Source organism: Pseudonaja textilis, chromosome 1, assembly GCF_049901715.1.
Source record: "Pseudonaja textilis isolate UNSWEBS1 chromosome 1, rPseTex1.2, whole genome shotgun sequence".
Taxonomy (NCBI): domain Eukaryota; kingdom Metazoa; phylum Chordata; class Lepidosauria; order Squamata; family Elapidae; genus Pseudonaja; species Pseudonaja textilis.
The window spans coordinates 291,546,544-291,574,468 of NC_141990.1; the positions used below are offsets into that span (position 1 = coordinate 291,546,544).

The following is a 27,925-nucleotide window of genomic DNA, read 5'->3' on the forward strand; positions in this document are numbered from 1 at the left end:
TCCTCTCTGTCAAAAGCTTGCTGGTCTTAATTCTGAAACATTCAGAGCCCCAAAGAAGTTGGTAAGCTAGAATTATTTAGTGAGAACAATCAGCATAAATCGGCCAGTTTCCAAAAGACAACCAGAACTACTGTATCCCTGAAAGGAAATTGCTGGATGAGGCTGGAGGAGACCTTGATGAGTGGAAGAAGAAACAAGGTAGCTGCTCTGCTTTTTTTAATCTGAAGAAAATGGGAAATAAAATGTTTCTTGATCTGTTTCTTGCAGATCAATCTGTTCTAAATTCAGTTAAACCAGAAAATTCAAGACTAAAGCAAGGAAGCATCAGACACCTGGCACACTTCCTTTTTTAATTTTGGTTCCTTGCAAAGAGAAAGGATTAAGATAAAGCATGCCTAGCACCTCGAGAGATACAGGTAATCCTCAATAGTTCATTTAGTTACAACAGCACTGAGAGACTTAATGACCATTTTTCACATGACCCTTGCAGCATCCCCATGGTCACATGATCAAAATTCAGATACTTGGCAACTAGTTCCTATTTATGAGAGGTGCAGTGTCCTAGGGTCATGTGTGATCTGCTTTTAAGACCTGACAAGCAAAATCAATGGCAAATCCAGATTCACTTAACAACCACGTTACTAACTGAAATGCAATGATTCACTTTACAACTGTGGCAAGAAAAGTCGTACAATGGGGCAAACTCACTTAACAAATGTTTCACTTAGCAACATAAATTTTGGGCTCAATTATAGCAGTAAACTAGAGGACTATCTGTATTCTTCACAAACAGGATTGTTCGTTTCTGAACGATTATTACCTAAACTGGACCTTGGGAATTCACTTCATGTGGTTGTAGCCCTAAACGCTACAAATACAGCCCCACTTCCAGATTCTCTCGCCCAGTTTCCCCGGAACGACAGTCCGATCAACCACAACTTCCGAAGCTCTTCTCCCGCCAAGCGCCACAGCCAGGCTCACCGCAAATCTCTCAACGTCTTTCCTTTGAAGCAGGTCGTAGAGGCGGAGGTGCGGGCACACGCTACGCAGGAAGCGAAAGACCCGCGCTCTGACTCTCCGACAGATTTGGGAGCGTTTTAACGCCCTGTCCACGCGCGGTTGTCCAAAGAGTCCGGGCGAGAAACGACCCCTTGCGGACCACGTTGATTTCCTGGCGAAGAAGAGTCGCACCGCACGTGGCAAAGGGCGCGCGCTTTGGGTGCTTTTAACGACCTGGTATATGGGGGTGGGGTTGAGGCCCTGACGCCCGGTAATGGTGAGGTCTGACTGACAGGCTTCATTCAGTCCCGCGCGCTTCCTAGGAGAAAGAACATCGAGGAGCCCGAGTTTCGTCGACGGGGGGGACGGCTCGGCGATCGAACGAAGGAAGCTGCTCCGCGCGATCCTAAGTGACGCGCCGTGGGAACTGGCTGCCCATCCTCTGTGGGATTTGGCCGTAGGGGTGTGGCGTTGGGGGTCCGCGCTTTGCCCTCTTGCCCCTTCTTGAGCGGGGGAAGTACTTGGAAGGGCGCCCGGGCTTGGATCTGCCCCCCCCTTCCAGAGCTGCGGAACCCTACCCGCCGCCACGGACTCAGCTGCCGTCTGCCTCGAGGGGGCGCGAGGAGAATGAGCCGTTGAGGGGAGCTGGGAATCGGGCTGACCTCCGGGGGCACCCGGCGGGCAGAAAGGGATGGCTTGTCGCGGTCTCTGCTCCTGTTCTTCGCCCACCTTTGGCAACCTCAGCGAAGACACCGCCCGGTTCCTTCTCCTGGCGGTTCTGATTATTCTGTACATGGGTTGCGGAGCTGCCATCTTCTCCGTCATTGAGCGACCCTCCGAGCTGGAAACCCTTCAGAAGTGGCAGATGAAGATTGAAAACTTCTCCCAGAAGTACAACCTGGCTTTGGCGGAGCTGAGGGATTTTCTGTTTGAGTACGAGTCCGCCTACCTGATAGGTGTCCGGGTCAACACAACGCGGCCCCAGTGGGACTTGATAGGGGCTTTTTTTTTTGTAGGCACCGTGGTTTCTACTGTAGGTAAGTGACGAAACCGTCCAAACGCTTCTGCAGTTTCTCTGCCTTACACCCTTTGGATCTTGTACTTTTCCAGCTCAAAAAATAACTACCATTCACAAGAGAAGGACAAAGTATGAATATATTTTCCATGATCGACATTAGTACTGGAAGGTAAAGCTTGTATGGCTTGTATATTTGTATATGTAACTTGTGAAATGGCTTAGAAGTAAGTACCTAGTAAGTGACTAAAATGTGCTTCTCAAAGTCACAAGGTATTTTAGAAGCACGACAGATTTCTTTCCATAGGGCACATTTGTGTGAACTTCACTATGGAAAGCCAAATTTATTCCACACAGTACTGAGAGCAATAAGCAAGTTACTCTTCCTTCATGCTTTTCCCACTAGTTTGCTGTATTTTCAATTTTATAACATGTCTTTAAGAATCTCTGAACATGTTATGAAGTTCATACTGGTTTTTGCCCACTTTAATCTTATATGTTCTTGAATATCTCAGTTTGCCATCCTTCTAAATGGCAACACAATTAGCAGTGTTCTTTCTCACATAGACATGAATTAAATACCCAAAGGTATCACTATTATCTCATCAAGTTTTCGTTTCCTCCCACACAATCATTTAAAAACATTTTTTCATGAGAAATAGTATCACAAAAGAACAAGCAATTGTGTTATCTGTACTGAGGAGTCTTTATAATAACTGCATTTAGCAGGTGTAAATTGGCTTTTAAGATGCCCAAATTGTACAGTTTTCTTTTGACAGTGATTGAGTGAATTAATATGTAGTAGGTTTTTGTGTTGTTTTTGCTGCCTTCAAGGCACCAAATTAAATCATGGTGACTGCCTAGACTAATTCCTGCAGTTTTATTAGTAAGGTTTTACAAGTAGTTCCTCACTGCTTTCTTTGTAGGGCTGAGAGAGGGACCAGCCCCAGGGAACTCACCTGAGTTTGTGCTTAAGGCAGAAGTAAAACTGATAGGTCTCCCATTTCTAGCATGGGGCTTTAACAACTGGCTCTGTTGTACGTAGTGTAAATTTCATGTTATCTCCCAAATTATTTACATTTGGACATGCTGAAGGAATGCTGCTAAACTATTGGGTTGCTTTCAACTACAAAAACAATGTATGCTTTGGGGGGACATTGATATAGCTGTGGATATAAAAATATAAAGCCCCCTATTGACCAGAATATAAACTCCATGCTGTAATACAAAGGATAATTGCCCAGGGCTTGTATTTAATGGGTGACAGTTTATATATACAGTGTACCTGTTTATGACAGCAGTCAGTCAGCTGTGGGTTTTTTTCAATATATTCCAATTAGTTTTTGCCCCCATCAACAGTTAGAGCATCTTCAGTATTAATTGGTTCAATTAGGTTTCTCTCTTTCTACTTTTTCTTTTTGGGAAACCTTTGGAATTTTTTTATCTCTGGGCAATTTTTGTATTTTAGCTACAAAGAATAAATGACCACTAATTATACAAAGAATGACTATGATGAATTTGAACCTTGAAGTTAGAGATGGAGTTGTCACTTCATTACAGTAATTGGAAGCTTTCAGAATGGGTCTGTAGTTCCCTTCCAGACTCAAAAAAACATTCTTAAAAGCATTGGACTGGTCACTGTGGAAACAGAATTGGCTGTTCATTCCACTACATTTCCATTTTTCCTTTTCCACCCAGGTCATCCAAACCTTCAGAGTATAGATATACCACTCCAGAGCATACAAACTTTATTGAGGAGAAAATAGCTAGCTAGAGTGATGTTTTCCCAGATTGGCATTTCCCATGGATCTCGCCCTTCTTAGATGCACTTTCGTGTGCAGACATTAGGATCTCATGCAGATGTTTCCCTATTACAAATTAAATTGTGCCCATTGTTTATTTGAAATTTCAGGTGAAAGCTTCAAGGAGGCACACATGGTAATAATATACCAATACTTAGTTCTTAGAATGGATATATTACCAGCTCTTGCATTAATAAACAAGGGGAATATCAAACTTACTTTTTATCCAGTTGCTCCACTTCCCGTTGTTTTCCCTATAATTTATTCGGTCACCCATTGTCTTTTTTGTGATTCTGCCTAACACATAGATAGCACAAAACTAGAATAAATGTGAAGCTGAAGCAATTCCAGGACCACTTCCTAAGGTTCCACATATCATACTTTTGAAGTTTGATGCAGTACCTACAGTGATGAATTAGATCAATATACTATATTCATTCAAAATAGTAAAAAAAAAAAAGGAATCTTGCAGCATTTTGAACATTCCTATTTACTGCCTTGTACTGTGCTATAAGTTTTGGTGGGGGAAAATGGAGGAAAAATGTGTTGGTTCATAATAGGCTCTGTTGAAAATCTTAGTAGTTAAAAGGAAGGCAGTTTGATGCAAATATGATTGGCTAAGCTGGATCCTGGCTAACTCAGACAGTTTTTCCCAACCCAACATTCTGGGTAGGACTTATTTTTAACTTATCTTTTAACATGGTTAATTTTAAAAATTAAAGTTTGAAGGCAAAATCTAAAGCAAACTTCTTAGATTTGTAACCTTCATCTTTGAAAATTCCAAGCAATAAACCTCTGTTAAAAGTATTGGTTTTAAGGCCATAATATAGAGAATCCTTAGATCAGAGAAGGAGTTGTATGAGATCTTTATTTTTTTCCTTCCTTCCTTCCTTCCTTCCTTTCATGGAGCTACATATGTAGATTACATTCTTGGGTAAGAAGTCACCAAGGGTAATTTATTTAAGATAGGAAGTCACATAATTTTCTGAATAAATAAATAAAATTAAAAATATCTTGTCTGTCACAAAGACCTGTTTACTCTTTCATAATATGTCTTATCCTACAGAAAAAAGTTGTGATATAAATCCCTTGAATGAATATGGAAGAAAAGAAAGGCATAATTTGTTATTTCAAAAAATCTCCTATTCTTCAGGTTGTAGTGAATATATGTACAATAGTCCTCATTTAGCAACTGCTCTGTTTAGTGACCATTTGCAATTACAATTTGAAGGTTAGGGATCATGTCTATACCTCCTCTGTCATAAGAAATACTAAAATCCTAGTTTTGCAATGTTTTTATAATCTAAATGTAATATCTATAATAACTAATATATAATATCTCTCATATATGAATAAAAAATAAAGACTTTAGATTTCATAATTACTATAAAAAGGCTATAGATTTTGTTACAGGTACTTTTACTTTGATTTTAATATGGCATTTCAGTTGCATAATATAAATAGTCACAACTATCCTGACTTGAGTGAAAATTGGTTAGTTTGTCTTGAATGTTGGACACACCACTGGGCTAACTTGTGAGTATAACGTTAAGTGTTACCTTGTTTGTTCTCAACTATCATCCATTACCAATTCACCCCTTTCTCTTTCCAATAGATTTCTAGCTTTTTTCTTTTTGATATGAAAACAAGTGCAAAAATACTCTTGTAAGACTCTGCTCACTTTGCACTCTCTCCATTCTCTCTCTGCATGTGTATGTATTCTACATTTATGATTCCAGTTGTCTCACTGAGCTTGAACATTTGCTTCAAGTTTCCTATAAGTCCTCTAAACAGCCTTTTAGAATGGCATTAATAAATCAAATAAGGTTCTGATGCAAAACTAATATGTGGAGGGCTCATATGACTCATCTAATTAATCATAAACCCTTTTTGACAATATACATATTTTGAACTGGGGCCATCCAATATTAGTGCCCAGGATACCTCAGCTACTCTGTTGTTATGGTAGATGAATTCTAAATATCTGTTAAAAATTCTCTATTCATAGTAACTCTTTTGTATACTATGAGGAAGTTATATAGATTCAAGGTTACATTTTATTGTATATAAAGCTTACATTCCAAAACCATGGGCATAACTTTCTTAAAGTCACATTGAGTCCACAGTTTTACCCACTGACTACCACATAGCGCAGGGGTGTCAAACTCACGGCATTACATTGTCATCATATGATATATTGCAACTATTTTCCCCTTCACTAAAATGGGTAGGCAAGGCCAGTGCATGATGCATCTGGCCCGTAGGCCTCAAGTTGGATACCCCCGACAAAGTGATATTTGAGAAAGTATTGCTTGCTTTGGTGCAGTGCAGTGTTGATGTTGCTTAGTGTACCAGTCAGAGGTGGTATTCAGCAGGTTCAGACTAGTTCTGGAGAACCAATAGCGGAAATTTTGAGTAGTTTGAAGAACCGATAGCAGAAATTTTGAGTAGTTCAGAATGCCACTTCTGACTGGCCCTGCCCCCATCTATTCTCTGCCTCCTGATCGGCTGGATCTTCTTTTGTTACCCTGCACAGGAGAACAGAGCTGGAAAGCAGGTTAGTGGGGTGGGGAGAGAATGGGGATTTTACAGTACCCCTCCCTGCCACGTCCACCAAGCCACACCACACCAAGCCACACCACACCACGCCCACCAAATTGTATAACTGCTTTCTTCAGAAAATTTTAGAAAAAAATACTACTCTGTAGAATCGAACAAGATGTTCCTTCATATTTTTTCCAGAAGAAAATATCAAAAAATATTCATAATTAATTCATAATAATTTATCGACTAGTAATTATGGAACTTGTACCAGATAGTTAGGGTTTTATAATATAACTCAGATGAACATTTCTAATGTACAGATTTTGTTAAAGGACATCGACTCCTTGGCCTGGATTTTTCTTGTTGCCACAGCTCCACTGTTGCTTGGTGACTAACAAAGTCAGCTTGATGGTTACAATGAATAAGGTGGGAAAAAAAACCAATGCTGCGAGGATTTTTCTCTCTGGCATTGCATTTATTGGAGAGTCAGCCATAGTTGATTGATATTTTATATCCACTTTCAGAATTTTGACATGCAGGTTACTCTGAAAATGGGAAAGGAGCTTTCAGGCACTCTGAAGATGGGAGGTACCTAATTGGTACATTTATTGTACATAGTCCCATTGGTTGCTGACTTGGAGAACGGGCGTTGGTAAATTAACCTGAGAATGCCCTTTCTATAGATGCTGCTAGAGAGCCCAGGATGGGTTAGACTCCTCTTGATGACATCATCAAGCTGGGTCTGTCTTGTATAAAAAGGACTGTCTGTAGGAGTTTCCCCCCAGCTTTGGCGAAGGTACTTGACAGACTGTAGGAAGTGTCTCTGAAAGCCAAACAGAATCTTTAACATTAACATTAACATATTACCATGGTCCAGATGAAATAAGGGAGGGGCTGGGCTCTCTAGCAGCATCTATAGAAAGGGCGTTCTCGGGTTAATTTACCAACGCCCATTCTCCTAAATGCTGTTGCGAGTGCCCAGGATGGGACATACCAAAGCCAGCAATGTCCACGGGAGGGTCCTTGTCCGGCAAGTCTCTCTGAAGTTGGAACCACTCACTGAAGCAACCGTCTGCGAAAAGCTGCATTCCTCGAGGCATAGGAGTCCAGACGGTAATGTCTGATGAACACAGATGGGGAGGTCCATGTAGCCACTCTGCAAATCTCCTCTAGGGGTGTCTGGGTGGCCCAGGCAGCTGAAGTTGAGGCACTCCTAGCAGAGTGTGCCGTTAGGACCTGGCGTACTGGAAAGGCTCTGGTTAGGAGGCCTGTGCGATGCATGCCGTGATCCACCTACTCAAGGTGGGAGGAGAGGCTTTGTTGCCCCCAGTGGGAAGGGGAAAGGACACAAACATGGGCTCAGTTTTGCTAAATGTAGAGGGACGTCTGATGTAAATCCGAAATGCCATGCTAACATCTAGGGAGTGCCACTTGCGCTCTAAGTCATGGAATGGAAGGGGACAGAAATCAGGTAACACTATGTGTTGGGAGCTGAGGAACCCAGTATTAATCTTAGGTACAAAAGGTAGGGTCTAGATGTCTTTCCTGACAGACAAGGCTGCCAGGACCGAAATCCTTCTAGAAGGGGTGATTGCTACCAGAAATGCCACCTTACAAGACAAAATACTGCAAGGGAATTGACCTCAGTGGTTTGAATGGGGTCTTAGTCAGTGACTGCAATACTTTAAAGAAGTCCCATGTGGGATCTCGATGACCACTGGAGGCCTCAGGTTTGTAGCACCCTTCAGAAACCTGCGGACTGTGGGATGTCTAGACAAAGATTCCACTCCCCCCAAGGATAGAACAGAGGGCAAGGCTGCAACCTGCCTCCACAGAGTGTTAGGTGAAACACCAATCTCTGAAAGCCTTCCAAGTTGCATCGTAGATGCAGTTGGTGGAGGGTCCCCTGGAGGCTTGGATAGTTCTTATTACTCTGGAGGAATGATAGTTCCCTATCAGGGATCCCCACTCAATCTCCAGATGGCCAACTGAAGCCACTGGGGTTCTGGAAGCAATATTGGCCCCTTTCTGAGCGACACTCTGTCTACCAGAATCCTCCCAGGACTAGAGATGGAACGGTTTACTAAGTCTGCGAACCATGGCCTCCTGGGCCAGTGTGGGCTACAATTATAAGTTCTGCTCTTCTGCCCAGTTTCTGGAAGACCCCCGGAATCAGGGGCAGAGGAGGAAAGGCATACAGGAGTTCCTGTGGCCAAGGGCTGCATAAAGCATTCATTCCCTTCACCACCGGAACCGCACACCTGGAGTAGAACCTCGGGAGTTGGGTGTTGTCCTGGGAAGCGAGGAGATCCACTGCTGGCAATCCGAAGTGCTCCAACAGCTCCTGAAATAAATTGGGGTGCAAACACCACTCTGCCTGGTCAGTGGTGGCTCTGCTAAGCCAGTCAGTCTTAACATTGTGCCCGCCTGCAATGAGCTCAGCTCTGAGCGATATCTGGTGTATCTCTGCCCATAAGCAGAGTTGATCTGCCTCTAACATCAGGGGTCCTGAATGTGTCCCACCTTGGCGGTTAAAATGTGCTTTGGTTGACACCTTGTCCCTATTTGAGACAGCATCCTCGAATTGTGTCAGGGCCAAATGGACCGCTCAAAGCTCTAGCCAATTAATATTATGGGCCAAATTTGCCTGGGACCATGGTCCCTGGACCACCCTGGATTGAAGGTGGGCTCCCCAGCCATACAGACTGGCATCCATGGTCAGCACTAACCTGTCCGGTTCCTTGAACAAGAGTCCCATGGAAAATGCCTCATATGACCCCCATCGAAAAGATTTAAGGACCAACTGAGTTAATCTGACCTGAAAGAGGAACAACTCCTACCTGTTTTCTGATAAGGTAGAAGAAACCATTGGAGTGACCTGGCATGGAATCTAACCCATGGCACTAGATTAATGCATGATATCATTTTCCTCAGGAGCTTGGAAAGTGTAGCCAGGGGCACTCTAGGGTTAGATTTTATATGGCCAATTAATTGATACTCCCCTGACGTTCCTGGGACAAGGATACCTTGCAGGAAAAAGTATCTAATAAAGCTCCCAGATGGAGTAAGGAATTGGTGGGAGTAAGGTGGCTTTTTTGGCTTCTTTGACAGAGAAGTTGTGCTCTTGGAGAACTTGAATGGTGATATTCAAATCTGCTGCTGCCCTAGATGGGGAAGATGACTGGACCAGTATATCATCCAGGTAACACTGAACTCTTACTGGGATTGCCCTAATAAGGGCTGGCAAGGTTGCCACCAGCTTAGTAAATGATCTGGGGACTGAAAAAAGGCGAAGGAGCAAGGTCCTGTATTGGTAGTGTCCCCCATTATAACAGAACCTGAGGAGCTGCTGATGGGTCGTAAGTTCAATGGAAGAGAGGAGATAGCCCTCCCGAACACTCTCTAGAATAGAATGCAGCACCTGCATTTTAAGGCACCTGAATGGTATAAACGCATTCAGAAATGTTAGGTTGAGAATAGCTCTCCACCCCCCACCCCCAGGCCTTGGGGATAACAAAAAGCCGAGAATAAAACCTACATCCCTGTTGGAGTTCAGTGACTGGTTGAATGGTCATTATGTCAACTAGGTGTTGAATGGCCGGTTCCATAAGGGCCCTTTTTTGAATTGTCCTGCGAGATGGGGCAGAGCACGAAATTTCCTGGGGGTGATGATAGAAATTCTAGTTGTAACCCTGACCTTACTGTATTGAGTACCCAGGCGTCCGTCGTTGACGCCTCCCATTTGGATGAGAAGGCCAAATGACCTCTGATGGGAAGAACGAGGGATTATTTAGAGTGACGGAATGAGCGACCCCTTCCCTCACAAAAGCCAGGCCATTTACCTGCAGTTTGTTGCTGTCTGCCCGGTATGTCAGGGTGTTGCTCTTGACACTGGGAGTACGCTCTTTGCAGCCTGGAGAAGCAAGAAGTAATTTGGGGCCTAAATGGAGGTGGCAGGTAAGGGGCAGGATGGAAGTCTGCCCTCCAGCCTGGTGAGGAAGGAACTTTTCCTTTGACTCTCGTTTTGACAATGAATGGATCAAGAGCATCATTGAACAGCTTCTCACTGGTGCTGGGGCCCGAAGCCAGCTTCCACTTGCACCGAGGCTTTGCTGCCAAATTCGTAACCATAGCAGTCTCCTCCCTGCCACAGACGAAGCCATGGCCCTGGAGGAGAACTGGTGGAAGTTAGGGTGGTGTCCCCGTGAATTCCATGGCTGTTATAATCGTATTGTGATCTTGATGCGATCTCAAGTCTGATGGAGATATGCGGTCTTGTAGCTGGTGCAGCCAGCAGATAGAGGACCTGTGAAAAACGATGCAGCGGTCGAGGCCCAGAGAGCCGAAGCAGAAGCCTGGTGGTTACATTTTAATGTCTGCTTAGTACGTTTGTCCCCTGCCTAAAGTACATCCTCAGGCTCAGTTGGAGTGCCCAAGAAGAAGGAAGCCACTACTGGAGCATCTACAGAGGGAACTGTAAGAGCGGCAGCGAGGGAAGGGCCCACATTGTAGAACTGCCTGTCATATAAAGATGGGTAGGGGCCTGCGGCAGGAGAGGTGAATTAATTCTGATCAGATCCAGAAAAACTAGGTGATGGAAGGACCTTCGAGTGGACTATGTTTTTGGAGAAGAGGGAATCCCTGGACCCCTACTGTATCACCTGAGCTTCAGGGGCCGCCTCCTCTGGGGACACTGGGCAGTAACCAGTGCCTTGTGGAAGAGAGGCTTGAATAAAGCTGGTTTGTGGCTGATGGGGATTGATCGGGAAGCAGATCTTCCTCTTCCTCAGAGAGGTTGGGGTCCCAGATTTCTCCCTCCTCCCATTCAGAAGCAGGAGAGTGGCTACGTTCCAATGGTTCTGTATAATCTCCCTGCTCTAGCGCCCCCCATTCTGATTGAGCAGAAGGGGGCTTGGGCTCCTGTGGGTGAAGCAGTCCCCTCTGGGGGATCTGGCTTGTAGTAGGCCAGCAAAGGGTGGCTGGGTCCTGTTTGAGGGTCGAAAAATTCATAGCAGCCCTTCTGCTAGGCCCTATCTGATGGCAATGGAGACTACATCTTGGATGTAATTGGGTCTGCCACCAAATGATGGATCTGAGGGGCAAAGGCCTGCAGCGGGGGTGAAGGAAGCCTCAAGTTTAGGTTGAGAACACCTTGGAACATGGAGGGCCAAGCTGAAGAGAGGTCTCAAGAGGCCTATTTAAAAATTGGGGCCTGATCTGCTTAACAACTAGGATTGTCTGGTTGGGAAGCCTGTTGTAGTTGCTCAATAGTTTTGTTGAACTGCCTTTCTAAGGCTGCGTGCCTTCGTTTCTTTGCCTTTAATTCGGCCTGGGATGTTTTCTGATGGCCCAAAGCTTTGGCCCTAATCTTGGCTGCCACCTCCCTTTGAACAGACTGGGAGTGTTGTCTCCTTCTCTTTCTTTTGCCAGCTTGGGGGCCTTGAGAGATCAGGCCTGAAGGCTCTGTGTGGGCCTTGTCTTGATCCATAATATGCATAAACAGACACAAAGGTGCTGGAAGCAATCCTCACTGTGTGTTGTCTGTGCAGTAGCCTGAATAGGAGCTTATGAATAGTAGAAGCTGGCCTTTGGGGAATGATGCCACCTAAAATGGCCGCTCACTACTATCTTTAGAAGAAGCAGCTTTCAAAATGGCCACTCACCACGTGCAGTTGAAGAAGAAGCCTCCAAATTGGCCGCTCGCAAGAGCTACAGGCTACGCAGTGGTTAAATTGCTCCTTAGGCTGTAAACAGCCCCGAACGGGTGAAATCGGCAATAAAGTGAAAAGTTACAATCAGCTGAGAGGTGCTGTTATCGCCGGATGCGATCTTTACGTGGAGGCCGAAATCGCTGAGGGAAGACTGTAGGGGAGGATCAAGGGTTACTCCCTGTTTACAGTCTCCCTCGGTTGAAGAAAACATTGAATCCTCATTGCAGGAGAGTGGATGCCAATGATGAAGACAGCTTTCGCTTTTGCTAACTAAACTGCTTTCAGACACACCAGCTTATGGTCATCGAAAGAAGCTGAGTCAAAGCTGGGGGGAAACTCATACAGGCAGTCCTTTTTATACAAGATAGACCCAGCTTGATGATGTCATCAGGACGAGTCTAACCCATCCTGGGCTCTTGCAGCAGCATTTAGGAGAAGTGAAATGTCTTCAAGGAAAAACAACAAAAGTCCAGTTGTCTTTTGAAAAAAGCACCTCTCATTTAACTGGTAGACCATCTCTTTGGCATTATTGGAGGCATGCTCAAGTAGACGTTGCTATAGGCAACAAGCAGATAAATGCATTGTTCAAGCTCAGAGAACCACAGGGATGAAAAACTCAGTAGAATCTGATCTCATAAGAGATAGTAGCCGCTCATATTGTGTTCTTTATTGCTTAACTGATATCACATGGGTTATCCAATATTTTTGAGAATTATCACAACTTTAGCAGTAGGACTACTAGTCTTCCTTCCTTTTTTCTTTCTTTTTCTTTCTTTCCTTTCTTTATTCTTTCTTTTCTCTTTCCTTCTTTCTTTCCTTCCTTTCTTTATTCTTTATTTCTTTCTTTCCATTGTATACATTTTAGTAACCAAAGGAAATTTATTAAAAACCTTGTAAGTAATGCTGTATATTAAAACTCATGTAGAAGTATACAGTGCACGAGTTGAAGCTGCCTTTCAAAATAAACTAAGAATTTCAGCTAATGCAGAAAATGGCAAGTATATAAGCAAGTATAGATTGATATTCACACAGATAACATTTAAAAGCATCAGCCTAGGCTGTCAATTTGTTTCTATACTAACATGTAGTCTGACATCTTTTTGGACTGGCACTGTGTCCCTAAATTAATCTTTGTAGTGACTTACGATCTGGCACTGGGAGATTTCACAGAAGACCCTAAGATGGTAGTGGTGGTGTTTGGTAAGAGTTAAGTGAGTATGGTTATTCTCCCTTAAGTAAGAGCTGGGGATAAAGAGTGATTCAGTGCTAGGGAGAATGATCAGGCAAGGAATTGTTGGCAAGTTGAGTGGATGCAGGGTGAGTGTGCAGGGAGCTGAGGGTATGTTTGATGTGATTTCTCTGATACTGAGTTGAGAGAAAGTGATGTTGAAGTGTGGTGGCTTAAAGGTGCTAAGGGCAGTTAATACCTGTTGGGTTCATCTTATTTAAATAATTCAATTAAATAATTTAATTTAAATAATGCAATTGTCTATTGGTTAAAGAGTGTTCGCTTTTAGACCAATGGAAGAGTTATGCAAATCGGGGGTGGAATTGCAGGTGGGGTAGGTAACCAATTTGATAGTGTCAGGTAATAGAAAATCTGGCAGGAGACAAGGGGCAAGCCACTCACAAGGAACATTCCCTTGGTATTTAGATCTGCTGATCTGTGGAGGCTCAAGTTTCAGGCTGCTGCTTTTAAACACCAGATCAACCTGTAATAAAAACTGCCTTATCATTGGCTTGATTGTTGTGGAGATAGCGGATCTGGCTTGTATCACCAAGATTTGACTAGTACCAGAGGGTGAGATTCCTCTCAGAAATGTGCCCATTGAGTGACACCAGCCTAGACTGCAGAGCTGAGCAGGAGATATGTTGACATCAGAGTATTTCTGGCAATCTCTAGGGTTCCATGAGAGCCTAATTGTGAAATCCTTTTTCTTATGTAGAGCTTGAGGGACCAGATAGGATTGTTGCTACTCTACTGGCTTCCCTGCTGTATAGCAGCATCCTTGGAGGTGTTGTTCTCCACTCTTAACTGTTTTGTGGGGTTTCTATCTGTAATTCCTGGGGGCAGGATTGGAGACAGCTCAAGAATTCATGGAAACCATGACTTACATGGGACTGTCCCAGGTCATTTAGGTCTTGACTAGGAGTAGCGGTCAAACATCTGATTTGGTGTTCTTGCTGAAACAGTACCTATATGATCTGGAACTGGTGGACCTAGCCTTGGTTCCTTTGTCATGGTCAGGTCACGCTTTAGGCCTATGAACTTCTCTCAAGCCACATCCACGGGGAAGCAGGACCTATTAGATCAGTACACCCCCACACACACACCTCAATTACTGATGGACCTGGTTGGTTTTCAGAAAGAACTGAGGGTTATAATTGAAAATCTATGTACACCTACCAAGCCTCTAGTTGCCACCTGGAATAAGGTGGCGATGGGGGTTCTGGAAAAGATCAGACCTATGCAACCTCTCCTGACCCATGGACCTCATCACTTCCTATGGTATATGAAGGAATTGAGAGGGATAACATATATTAAGAGATATGTAAAATGCCATGACAGAAGACAAAGAACAAATTCAACTGAACACAGGTAGGAGCTGCTATTAAACCCTACTTCATGGTGATTCAGGTGGCAAAGCCTAAATCCTTCTCTGAACTAATTGCATCTGCAGATAATTGTACAACGACTCTCTATAAAGTGACCTGATTCCTTTGGGGGATGGAGGATACAGACATCTACCTGCAGGAGCACACTGAAGCATTTGCTGATTTTCTGGAAAACAAAATCACTCAATTCATCCTCAGATGTCAGTGTGGCTACTGATCCAGTGGAGAGGTCTGGGGCAGGTGCTTGCCCAGTTATCTGGGAATAGTGTGATGCAGTTGCTCTTGAGGAAGTGAATAGAGTCCTAGGGGGTGTGAATGCAACCACTGGTGCTTTAGATCAGTGGTTGCCAACCGCAGCCCACTGGTTGGGCGTGAGAAAATTTTGGTGGGCCGCAGAGAAATCTCACCCCCAGAGCACCCACCCAAAGCAATTAATCCAGGCTGTGCAGAAACACAAGGCTGCTCAGCCCACATGGCCCGCGGGAACCCTTCCTGCCCACTCACTCCTTACGCGGCAAACTTGTCTGCTAAGTTGCTATTTTTCCTTTTTCTGACCATCATCTGTTCTGCTGTGCCAGGAGATTTAGATTAGCTAAGGAGCAGGAAATGGTTGGACTTCTTGCTTTCTACCTAAGCACTCATCTCCCTTAGCACTGAAGGTTTGCTTGCAAGCAAATTCAGTGCAGACTCACGGCAAGCAAATTTGAGAGACTGAGCTAGCCGATGACAGATAGATAGATTACTGAATGATTCTGTGAGCAACTCAATCTGCCTGTTTTGCCTGATTTTGGATAAAAGTTGCTTTTTTATAAAAAAATCAATATTTACATACATGGTGTGTTGTGAGTTAATTTTATGAGTTTGCTTGCAAGCAAATTTTATGTGACAGACTGAGCTAGCCAATGGCAGGCAGATAGATAGATTTCTGAATGAATCTGTTATTCTGTGAGCAACTCAATCTGCCTGCCTGCTGTGCCTGATTTTGGGTAAAAGTTGCTCTTTTTTATAAAAAAATCAATATTTATATAAATATTTATAATATTTACATACAAGCCATGCCCAGTCAGTCACATGACCACCAAGCTACACCCACAAATTAGGCCATGCCCACAGAACCAGTTAGTGGTCCCTGGGATCTAAAATTATGAGTTTGGTGGTCCCTGAGGTCCAAAAGGTTGGCAACCCCTGCTTTAGATCTCTGTCCTTTCTGGCTTGTGAAAGCCTCTCAGGAGGTGATATGTAGGTAGGTTCTTGTGATTAATGCTTCTTTGCAGGAGGGGCTAGTGTCCAAACCTTTCAAGGAGGCTCTGGGCTGTCCTCTTCTGAAGAGGCCACTGCTGGATTCCACAGATTAAATAATCGTTGTCCTGTCTCCAATTTTTCCTTTTTGGGAAAGGTTGTTGGGAAGGTGATTATGTTGCACCTCTAGAGGTTCCTGGGTGAAACAAATTATCTAATCCTTTTCAATTGTGATTCAGATTTGACTATAGGATGGAAGCAGCATTTTTATGATCTCTGGCAGGAAAGGAATGAGGATAATGATCCATTTTCACTCTGCTTGATCTCTCAGAAGCCCTCAGTATCATTAACCATGATATCCTTCTGGAACAGCTTTGGGGATTGGAAGTGGGAGATACCGGTTTTCTTGTTCACTTCTTTTTCTGCAGCCATTCCCAGTTGGTGTTGAATAGGAGTAAGAGGTGCATCCTCCACCAAGATGGCTGCTGAATAATAGGAACTTTTTTTTTCTCCTACCAATGATCTGCTGATTTTGCTGCCAAAGCTGGGGAATGGGTTTATCACACTTAACTGGAAAACAATTTCATTTGGACTTTTTTGGGAAACATGGACTGACTTTGGACATTGGACCTATTATATTTAACCAGAGAACAATTGATAAGAGATGATATTAAGAAACAAACATGGATATTTGATCAAGGACAAATCAGTGTTCACTCTTGGATGTTTTAAGATAAATAAGAAAGTGTGGTAAATTTTCTATGAGTTGATTACAGAAATAGTAACAGTTTGTTAACTGGGAGGTTTGAAATTTAATATTGTCTTTTTAATATTATTGTTCTTCCTGTTAATTATTTTGTTATTAATATACTAGATAGATGACAGATTAATAACTTGCAAACAGAAGTAATAATTTAATTTGAGGGAGGAGCTGTTTTGCAGGGAGTGGGAAACTAACATTGTAATATATTAATAAGTATTCAGCTAGAGGAGATAATATGTATATAGTTTTCTTAATGCACTTGTTAATGTTGTGTTTGCTTTGTGTCTTTTCTTTCTTTCTTTCTTTAAAAAAACTTTGGAGTTTTGTATTTTAACTTTTTTTGAATAAAACAAAAAGAGACTTTTAAAAAAAGGAATGAGAGGTCCAGGCCATGGCCCCTGCTTTTGCAGGGTTCTGCAGAGTTTGGTATTTTTTTCCATCTCTGTATAATATGCATACATGAAACTATTGGATGGTGGGATATCATCAGTATGCTGATAATACTCAGCTGTATCTATCAGCTCATGGGGTGAATTTTGGAATGTTGCAACCTTCCTCTCATGGTGACTAGAGGCTGTTAAGGATTGGATGAGAAGCAATGATCTGAAACTGAACCCTGGCAATTCACAAGGGCTCTGGAGTTGGGGGTCTTTGGTTCATGTAGAATTGCCGTCTTTGATCTTGGATAGGGTTGCAGTGTCCCAGCTGAGCCGATGCATAATCTGGAGGTTCTCCTGAACTTTGACTCTTGCTTGAGGAGCAGGTGGCAGTCATGGCCAGGAAGGCCTTTGCATAACTGTGGGTTCTGCATCAATTATTATACCCTTTCTTGGACCAACAGGCCCTACTCATAGTCACTCGTGGCCGGGATGGGATTCAATTTTTTTAACAACCGGTTCTGTGGGTGTGGCTTAGTTGGTGGGTGTGGCTTTGTGGTCATGTGACTGGGTGGACGTGGCTTGGTGGTCATGTTATTGGCTGGGTATGGCCAACTCAATATCACTCACATCGAGGCATGCATCTCCTCGCCTGGCCTCATGACTGTGGGGATGCTGCAGCAGTCGTAAGTGTGAAAATGGTCATAAGACATTTTTTTCAGTGCCTTGTAACTTTGAATGGTCACTCCACATGAGCAAAGTACCAGCAAAGGAGGGGAAAAAAACTCCAGAGAAGTTCCTAGACAGAAAGTCTAGTCCTGCCAAGAATGTAATAAGGGTTAACGAGAGGCAGTTTCTGTAAGCAACACCAGAATGTTTCCTTCCTGCCTTCCTTACAGGATTAGGCCAGTGATTTCTTCTAACAACTGGTTCTCTGAACTGCTTAGAATGTTAACAACCAGTTCTAGCGAATAGGTGCGAACTGGTAGAATCCCACCCCTGCTCATGACCTAATTACCTCTCCCCTTATTGTTGCAATGTGTTTTGCAAGCTGCCCTTTAAAAGTATTCAGAAACTTCAGTTGATTCAAAATGCAGCAGCCCTGATTGCACATATGTTACCTATCATGCAGGAGGTGCATTGGTTGCTGATTTGTTTCTGGTGCTGGTTATCACCTTTCAAGTACTGCATAGCTTGCAGTCAAATTATTGAAGGACTGTCTTTTCTCAGTTATATCTATCCAACCCACCAGATCAGGAAGGCATGGTATATTACAAGTCCCCTCCATTAAGGAGATCCTCCAAGTGAGACCACAAAGAAGGTTCTTTTCCATAGTGGCTCCTTCTCTGTGGGACATCATTGCTATGGAAATAAGATTGGCCTCCACCTTTATACTCTTCAATTGAGAAGTCCCTGAAGATAATTTTGCCAGTGGCCATGTGGAGCCCAAATAGAATGGAATGGAATGGAATAGAATAGAATAGAATAGAATAGAATAGAATAGAATAGAATAGAATAGAATAGAATAGAATAGAATTCTTTATTGGACAAGTGTGATTGGACACATAAGGAATTTGTCTTGGTGCAAATGCTCTCAGTGTACATAAAAGAAAAGATACATTCATCAAGAATCATAAAGTACAACACTTAATAATAGTTATAGGGTACAATAAGCAATCAAATCATACTAGGAAACAGTCAATATAAAGCATAAGGATACAAGTGACAAAGTTACAGTCACACAGTCACAAGTGGGAGGAGATGGTGGTTAAGGAGTGATGAGAAAATTAATAGTAATATTAGTGTAAACTTTGTAAATAGTTGGACAGTGTTGAGGAAATTATTAGCAGAGTGAAGGCTTTCGGGAAAAAGCTGTTCTTGTGTCTAGTTGTTCTGGTGTGCAGTGCTCTATAGTGTCATTTTGAGGGAAGGAGTTGAAACAGTTTATGTCCGGGATGTGAGAGGTCTGTAAATATTTTCGCAGCCCTCTTTTTGACTTGTGCAGTATACAGGTCCTTGACTGAAGGCAGGTGGCTAGTAATTGTTTTTTCTGCAGTCCTAATTATCCTCTGAAGTCTGTGTCTATCCTGTTGGGTTGCAGAACCAAACCAGGTGGTTATAGAGTTGCAGATGACAGACTCAATAATTCCTCTGTAGAACTGTATCAGCAGCTCCTTGGGCAGTTTGAGCTTTCTGAGTTGGCGCAGAAAGAACATTCTTTGTTGTGCTTTTTTGATGACATTTTTGATGTTAGGTGTACATTTTAGGTCATGCGATATGATAAAACCTAGAAATTTGAAGATCTATACTGTTGATACTGTGTTGTCTAGTATTGTAAGAGGTGGTAGTATAGGAGGGTTCCTCTTAAAGTCTACCATCATTTCTACAGTTGAGTGTGTTCAGTTCCAGATTGTTCCGGTTACACCATTAGGCTAGTTGTACAACCTCGTATCTGTATGCGGATTTTTCATTGTCTCGAATGAGACCAATCACTGTTGTGTCATCTGCAAACTTCAGTATTTTAACAGATGGATCATTTGAGATGCAGTCATTAGTATATAGGGAGAAGTGGAGAAAGCACACAGTTTTGAGGGGACCCTATGCTACTTGTACAAGTATCAGACGTGATTCTGCCTAGCTTCACCTGCTGCTTCCTGTCTGTTAGGAAGCTTATGATACACTTACAAGTGTGTTCAGGTATTGCTAGCTGGTTTAATTTACTTAGAAGAATGTCTGGAATGATGGTATTGAATGCTGAACTGAAGTCTACAAAGAGGACCCTTGTGTAAGTATTTGGAGAGTCAAGATGTTGTAGGATGTAGTGCAGAGTCATATTAACATCATCATCTGTTGATCTACTTGCTCGGTATGCAAACTGCATGGGATCTAACAGTGGGTCTCTCTCTACAGAGAGCAAGAGATGATCCCTTGGAATACAAAGGAAAAGGAATAACAGTCCTCAAACAAATCCTCAAACAACAGTCCTCAAACAGTCCTCAAACAACAGTCCTCAAACAGTTAGAGATTTAAGGAAGGAATATCAGTTTTTGACAAAGTGTTTAATTAAAAAGGGAGAGGGAATTTAGATGGCTGATACCACAGGGAATATTAGTGACCTGGCAGGAACAAAGGCATAGACTAGATCAGGGGTTGCCAACCTTTTAGACCTCAGGGACCACCAAACTCATACTTTTAAATCCTGTGGACCACTAATATGATTTTTTTTAAAAAGATAATATATTTAATATAAATTTTTATGGTGGTCTGGTTTCTGGATGGTGGCTGTCTTTCATCTATGAGAACCAAATTAATCTCCAATACTGAACACTTCAACAAGAGAATAATCAGGGAAGCCATTGAAATAGAGAACCACTCCCATTACATGAATAAACGGGACAATGCCTCCCGCCTACCACACATCTGGAAACTAGCCCTTACCAACAAACAAGTCCCAGCCACGAAAACCAACACCGGACCCAAAACAACACATGACACCACCACCATTCTCCCTCACCAGGCTCAAAACCAAACCCATCCCATAGATGAAAGACAACCACCATCCAGAAACCAGACCACGGCTGCATCACCAGCTGCCACACACCCTGACTCCCAAACCAAGCAAATGGACACATGCCATTAACACATATCCAGGCCTCAAACTCGGAGCCAAACCAAAACCCAGAATGTCATATCACAGCCACCCGCTCAGGATATCACATCACAGAACTCAGGAGGTTACATCACAAAACCTCAGGATGTTGCAACACAGCCAACCACCCAGGAGATTACAGCACAAGACCCAGGATGTCAAAATAATAGAACTCAGAAGGTCATCACACAGCCCATTACCCAGGTCATTACAACACAGGAGGATGATAGACACACAGCCAATATCTCAGCCACAGGTCAAGGTGGACAATGAATGAATCAATATTGAAAGAAAAGGAATTCACTCAATTTATGGAAAGAGAACTGGTTTTTTTCCCCAAAGAAAACAGAAAAGAAGAAACCTCATTACAAAATGTATGGGACACAGTAAAGGCATACATAATAGGGTTAACTATAACATATGTGGGAAAGAGAAATAAAAAGACAAGCCCAAAAGACATTAGAAGGGGAGTATAAAAGATTAGAGATGGAATTATACAAAAGTCCACAAAAATATAAAAAGTCCGATGATTTTAACATAAACTGTACTTAATAGACAAAGAAAAACTAGCACAAAAAGTTAAAAGGTCTAAACAAAACTTTTTTGAAAATGTAAATAAACCAGGAAGAGAGCTGGCATACAGACTGAAAAAAGGGAAAGAAAAGAAATTGATTAACCAACTAAGAGATGACAAAGGAACTCTTTATTATAGAACTGAAGACAAAAAGGAAATAGTTCAAAAATATGGAAAACTCTCTCAAGCTTGCATACATTGGTATATTAATAGTGATCAGCAGTTTATTAAGGAATAAGAATAATATTGAGAAGCACTGTGAAATTTTACATAAATGCATATTATAACTATTCTAATATTACCACTGATAGACAACTCTAATAATACACTGACTTCTTATGTGCAATATCTTAATGCTCAGAAATCTTGTTTACATAACATTTTTCTATTTTTATCTTCCAGGATATGGCAGAACTACACCCACTACCAGAACAGGAAAACTTTTTCTGATATTTTATGGCCTTATTGGCTGTGCAGCAACCATCTTGTTCTTCAACTTATTCCTGGAGCGTCTGATCACAGTCATAGGATGTGTTATGAAAACTTACCATAAGAGGAAGCTAAAACGAAAACTTCCTAGAGATGTCCAGCAGGCTGGGATTGATGAAATAGGCAACTTAGCTGGATGGAAGCCCTCTGTTTATTATGTCATGCTTATCTTATGTTTGGTATCAGTAATTGTTTCCTGCAGTGCCTCTGCTATGTTCTCGGCAACAGAAGGATGGAGTTACTCTGATTCCCTTTATTATTGTTTTGTGTCCTTCAGTACTGTTGGTTTTGGTGACATGGTGAGTGGTTGGAATCCATACTACAAAAATCAACACCTTTATCAATTTGGCAACAGTGTTGTTATATTTACGGGGATATGTTTTGTATATTCCTTATTTAATGTGACCTCCATTGTTATCAAACAATTCTTAAACTGGATATTAAAGAAAATGGGCATCACATGCCATAAGTGCCGAAGAAAACTCTTGAGATCACAGACAAATGTGATGCCAGGGACTATTTGGAGACAGCACAACGTATCAATTGAGTCAGATGGTGTCCTTGACAGTGAGACAGAAGGACCCAGAATATCTGGTGAAATGTCTATGAAAGACCCCTTAGCTGCTAACAATGTATCACTTGATGCCATGCAAAAACAATTGGATGAAATTCCTTTTCACAGACCATTAGTCTCATCTGCGCAAAATGGATTTGCAGGTGGAGTAGGTGCTTTGGGAATTATGAACAATAGGTTGGCAGAGACAAGTACTGATAGGTAAACATTAACACTGGAATATGTCAGTAAGTATGGGAAGATAAAGATCAAATCACAAAGACAGCTAACTGAACAAGATGATTTTCAGAAAGGCAATCCCTAGTTTTGTTGTTGGCAGTATGCATTGCATTTTGCACATAACGGTTTGTTCTTGCTCAATAGCCCCTGCTGAAGACATTCAATGGTATCATTTCATGTAGCCACACTTAAAAGCTTCAGCAATATATGACAAAAGCATGAGAAAGTGAACAAAATGCCCAACAGACTAAATTTGCTTCATTAGTAATTTAGTCTTAAAAACTGCTGTGTTATTGTAGCTTATCAGCTTCAGCACAGAGTGTAAGTGTTGGTGTGAAAAAGACATCTCCTTGAACCAATATGGAACCTTCTCCATCCCATATCACTGAAACAGCTGCTGCCATTGACTGCTTATCCCGTTTGTCATCCTGCTTTTGATTAACTGCTAATCTATCCTCATTGCTCTAGGCCAATGTCCTAGGATAGCAATCAAGAAGGTTGTACAGCAGACTAGACATCCCTGTGTCAAACGTGTTTTTACATTAGACGGCATGTACAAACCACAGTTTTCTCTGTATCAGTCAAAAGACTACTCATCGGGTCAACTGACAGTGTGAAATTAATTTCAGCCAAAAAAATAATCGTTCTAAAGGCTAAGCTATTCTTTTAATTTATGTCACAGGAAAACGTGCATCAGAAAGTACACTACAAAAGAATAGTTGTGACACAACAGTACTTGTCGCAGGAGGTAAAGTCAAAAATCAAACAAATCATAGAATGAGTTCTGATGAATGCTCAGAAGCAAACATTTGCTTTTGAATTTTTATGTGAAAAATTCTTCACTGCTTATTCAGAGATTTGTTGCAGGAGATCTTCATCTTTCAAGATTATTTGTCATTTCTGCACACATCAGAATTCTGCGCTGTATAATGTGTTTGCAAGAGTTAATAATTAGGTTGATATGGAATTACATGTTAGTGCATTGTTTTGCCCATATTATCAGGACCAAGTGCATATTTCTAATGGCAAAGTTCTTCCACTAGAAATAGTGAAATAAAATTAGGCTAAACCCATTAGAACCATAAAATATCTTAGCTTTCTAAATGTATCTTCTAATCTCCGGTTCCAAAGCCTGATCTATTTTTTTAAATTATTATTGAGGGGCTGAACTCTTTGGAAATGTTGCTACCCAACAGCAACTGCCTGCAATTAGACACTTATGATTAGGCACTTGGTTTTATGGATGTTTTGTTTTAAGGAAATATTTTATGACGTTTTGTATTATTTCATAAACTATGATAATTTTAATTGTATAAACTCTGCTAAATTTCAATTTCATGGGAATCATAGGTCCCATATTTTTTATGCATTCCTAAGTGAATTTAAAAAGTAAATTATAAAGGGTAAGTAAATTCAGCACTGAATTAATTTAAGGAACAAGATGTCAAGAACTTATCATGTAAGTATCCATGGACAGGAAATGCTGGGCAAGGAGCATTTTAACATACTAGTATGTATATTCTCCAGCCTTTTTCGTATAGTAGTTCTTGATGATAATAACGGCACTTTGATTAGGAAAGATGAAAATTCCTCATTCTGCTGAATAGAATCACTCAAGTGCTCAATGTGACATGTGGACAACTAAATGAGAAGTAATGATGAATTAAACAAGGAAACCAGAAATCAAATGGATAGATAATGACTGGAGAACAGCATTTTACATTAAATAATGAAATAAATTAAACAGAAGGGAAAAAGGTAGTAAAAAGAGAGTCACATTCTAGCTTCATTTATTCCTGTTCAAAATTGTTAAAATTGATAATGTTTATACAGCATAACTTAGGCAAAGATAGATATGCTAGAATCTAATATACAAAGAATTAATAAAATCCTTTGCTGTCATTTGCACTGAACAGTGGCTTCTACGCTCATCAAGAGAGGGAAATTATCTTTAAAATGCACCAGCATTTCTATAGAAAAAAAATTAGTAGAAAAAGCAAATGAATCCCATTATTTTTTAACATTGAAGCATAATGACCAAAACGCCACACTTCTGATGTGCCATCATAGCCAGCTATTCTAACATGGATGTTAAAGTTTAAAGAAGAGAGAATAATGAGCCCTCTTAACTCAAGCATGGAGATGTTAAGAAGACTTCATCTATCAAATTATTTCACAACATTCTATTCATGAAGCAACAAAAGCACCGGTCCACGATGCAACAAATAGTCTCCAACCTTTCTTCTGCCAGTCCCCTAAGTTTTATAGATCCTGTTTCACCTTTTTGCCATAGTAAGGGGACGTTATAGTAATTCCAGCTGCTACCACCCACCTGCTTAGGTGTGGCTTTATGTGACAGCTTTCTTCATGACCCTAGGATGTGGGACATATAGGGATCCACCCCCAGCACTTATTAATGTTAATTGTATACACTAACTTAGGCCTAAAATAATGAGGGTTATAATGACCAAAATGAAATTCTATAGTATCACCTAATTTTTATAGCTTTAAGGTACATGCCCAGAAAAAAATAGTACTCCCTTTTTCATGAGTTGCAAGTCAAAACAGGAAATATAGTTTAAGAATTTTAAAAAGGAACTTTTAAAAAATTGACTACTTTTTAGGTAGTCAAATATTCACAATGAGCACAAGAAATTGCAAACAGGATCTTCAATATCAGTCTTCCATAAAACGTTATGTGGAAACAAACAGATCCACAATGGACAAGACCTGAGGCTTACTGCTATATAACTTCACACACATAATTATTAGCTATTAGAGATAATTGCTAGAAACAATCAAGCCCCCAGGAAATATAGCATACAATTCTGATGGAGCATTCTATCTTTCTAAATCCTGTTCAGGACCATGTGATTGAATATTAATTAGATAAGACTTGCTTCTTCCAGACGTTCACCTTTTAATTATATGCTTAAGAACAGCTTAATGTTACTCCTTTGTTTTTTCTGGAGAGTTGGATCCCAATTCCAGCATTCCCTCACTCATTTTCATTCCAGAGAAATGAGCTTCATTCTTCAGTACAGATTTAGGCAGTTTTCATCTCCATTAATCTGAAGTCCTCTTAGTCCTGTTTCAAGCATTGATTTTCTCTATTTTCACTAGAGACAAGCTTGCCGTGGGCCTTTTTTTCAGCCTCCATTTTAGCTTACATATTTCATCAATCTCACATCTAAACACAAGACTTTTTAATGAGAAGGCGTGGGGCTGAAGAAACTGCTTTTGCTTAAACAAATTATTTTGTTCCTCCCCCTCTATCCTAACTTTCAATTACCTTGAAGTTAGGATAACAGATTGGTGAACTTTTGTTCTCTTTTGCCAAAGGGGTTATGACTCACAACTTCAATATATTAGCATGTTTCAAAAAAAGTGATTATCTAATAGAACATGAACTACTAAACAAGGATGAGTGTTGGTTGGTTGGCTGAGTGTCCAGCTTGTCTATCTGCAACAAATTCTAGAATAAATGAGGCTTGTCACTTCATGAAACAACCCAGAATAAGATAAACTGCAAACCTTGATTTTTTTTTTATTTTTTTATTTTTTTTGGCATTTTGCTGTTGAGAATTGGGATATGTGAGGGATCGGATTTTCATACTTTTCCAACCTAATAGAATATTATAAAGAAATTATGAAAAAGTCCTTAGGATTCTGTCTCTGAGCAAGACAACTATTTGAAAACAGAAAATAATTTGATATAAGAAGATGGCAAAAGAAATACTGAATTTGAAAATGGCCAAATCCAGCTTGGACTGTGAAAAAAAATATTCTAAGAAATAATATTCTAAGAAATAAAGTCATAGTGTAGCAATAGTTGGGGAGTGACACAATCACTTCCCAACTATTGCTACACTAAGGGGCCCTTCCCTCCTCAGAGCAGCAGGGGAGAGCACATGCAGATCACTCTGTGCTTCCTAGTACACACCTGCATGAAGAAAGAATAAACAGATGAAACACATGGACCCATCCTGGTTAGACTTACATACATTCACAAAATACACCAAAATAAAACAAGCATGCACTCAGATTAGAAATCCTACCACGCACACAAACAAGTTGACTTATTCACCATCAATTTAGCCATTGTCTACTGCAGGATGAAGGCCTCTTCCTCATGTTTCCAATCAATATGGTCCTAAACTTTCTTTTGCCCGTAATATTTGCTGATGTCATTGATTCATCTTGTTTTAGGACTCTTTTGTGGATGCTTTTTATTAAATGGGATCCATTTTGGCCCATCTGCCAGCAGTTCTTGCTATGTGACCAGTCTTTCCTTATTATATAGAAGAAAACACAGAGTTTCTGCTCCTGCCAGTAAAAAGGGTTCAGAGAAATTCCAAAAGCCATGTTGTACAGGCCTGTAGACAAATGAAGTAATAAAGCAGTATAAACACTGAAAACCTGCCTACTGCATTACAGCTGTAACCTATTTATAGGTCTCTGTTCTAGAGTTGAGTCACAGAGAAGTAACTAAATGTCTCAAAAACAATTTTGTAGTGCTAAAGTTGAATGATTTAAAATAAAAGAGACTTGAAACTGCAGTCTTTATCCAGCTGTTACATTAACTTTGCCATCAAATGGAATTCAAATTTCTTAACAACCGTTTCTGTGGGTGTGGCTTAGTTGGTGGGCGTGGTTTGGTGGTCATGTGACTGGGTGGGTGTGGCTTGGTGGTCATGTTATTGGCTGGGCGTGGCCAACTCAATATCACTCACATCGAGGCATGCATCTCCTCGCCTGGCCTCTCATGACTCTGGGGATGCTGCAACAGTCATAAGTGTGAAAAATGGTCATAAGACACTTTTTTTAGTGCCTTATAACTTTGAATGGTCACTCCACATGAGCAAAGTACCAGCAAAGGAGGGGAAAACAACTCCAGAGAAGTTCCTAGACAGAAAGTCTAGTCCTGCCAAGAATGTAATAAGGGTTAACGGAGAGGCTGTTTCTGTAGGCAACACCAGAATGTTCCTTCCTGCCTTCCTTACAGGATTAGGCCAGTAATTTCTTCTAACAACCGGTTCTCCAAACTGCTTAGAATGTTAACAACCGGTCCTAGAGAATAGGTGAGAACTGCTAGAATCCCACGCCTGATCTAATAGCAACACTTGCTAAGTAGGGCTATGTTTGCTTAACATGTGTATGGGAGACTAAGAAACATCCTGCAAAAGAACAATGTCAAAACGCACCTCTGGTATTGCTGGGAAAACTTCCTAATGTCAGGTTGAAGGAGAAATTATTTATATTATCAAAAGCAAAGGTTTCACCAATGCTGATCGTTAACCTAACACCCCTCTCCCATATTTTCTTGCCTACTTTAGTTTCAGATGAAATATTCT

At 41.3% G+C, this 27,925-nt stretch overlaps 1 protein-coding gene across 1 annotated transcript; it reads left to right on the top strand.

The window, feature by feature from the left end:
* The first annotated feature begins 1,116 nt into the window (after positions 1–1,116).
* On the top strand, positions 1,117–27,109 carry KCNK13 (potassium two pore domain channel subfamily K member 13). The gene is made up of 2 exons (XM_026705386.2): positions 1,117–2,036; positions 21,692–27,109. Exons 1-2 carry the CDS (start codon positions 1,691–1,693, stop codon positions 22,555–22,557), a joined length of 1,212 nt encoding a protein of 403 aa, XP_026561171.1. The 5' UTR covers positions 1,117–1,690; the 3' UTR covers positions 22,558–27,109.
* Positions 27,110–27,925: the final 816 nt, after the last annotated feature.

Excerpts from the sequence above, each read along its gene's own strand:
- KCNK13 (XM_026705386.2), top strand. The coding sequence starts at position 1,691 with ATGGCTTGTCGCGGTCTCTGCTCCTGTTCTTCGCCCACCTTTGGCAAC. Across the intron at positions 2,037-21,691 it reads CACCGTGGTTTCTACTGTAG|GATATGGCAGAACTACACCC; the intron begins GTAAGTGACGAA and ends TTTATCTTCCAG.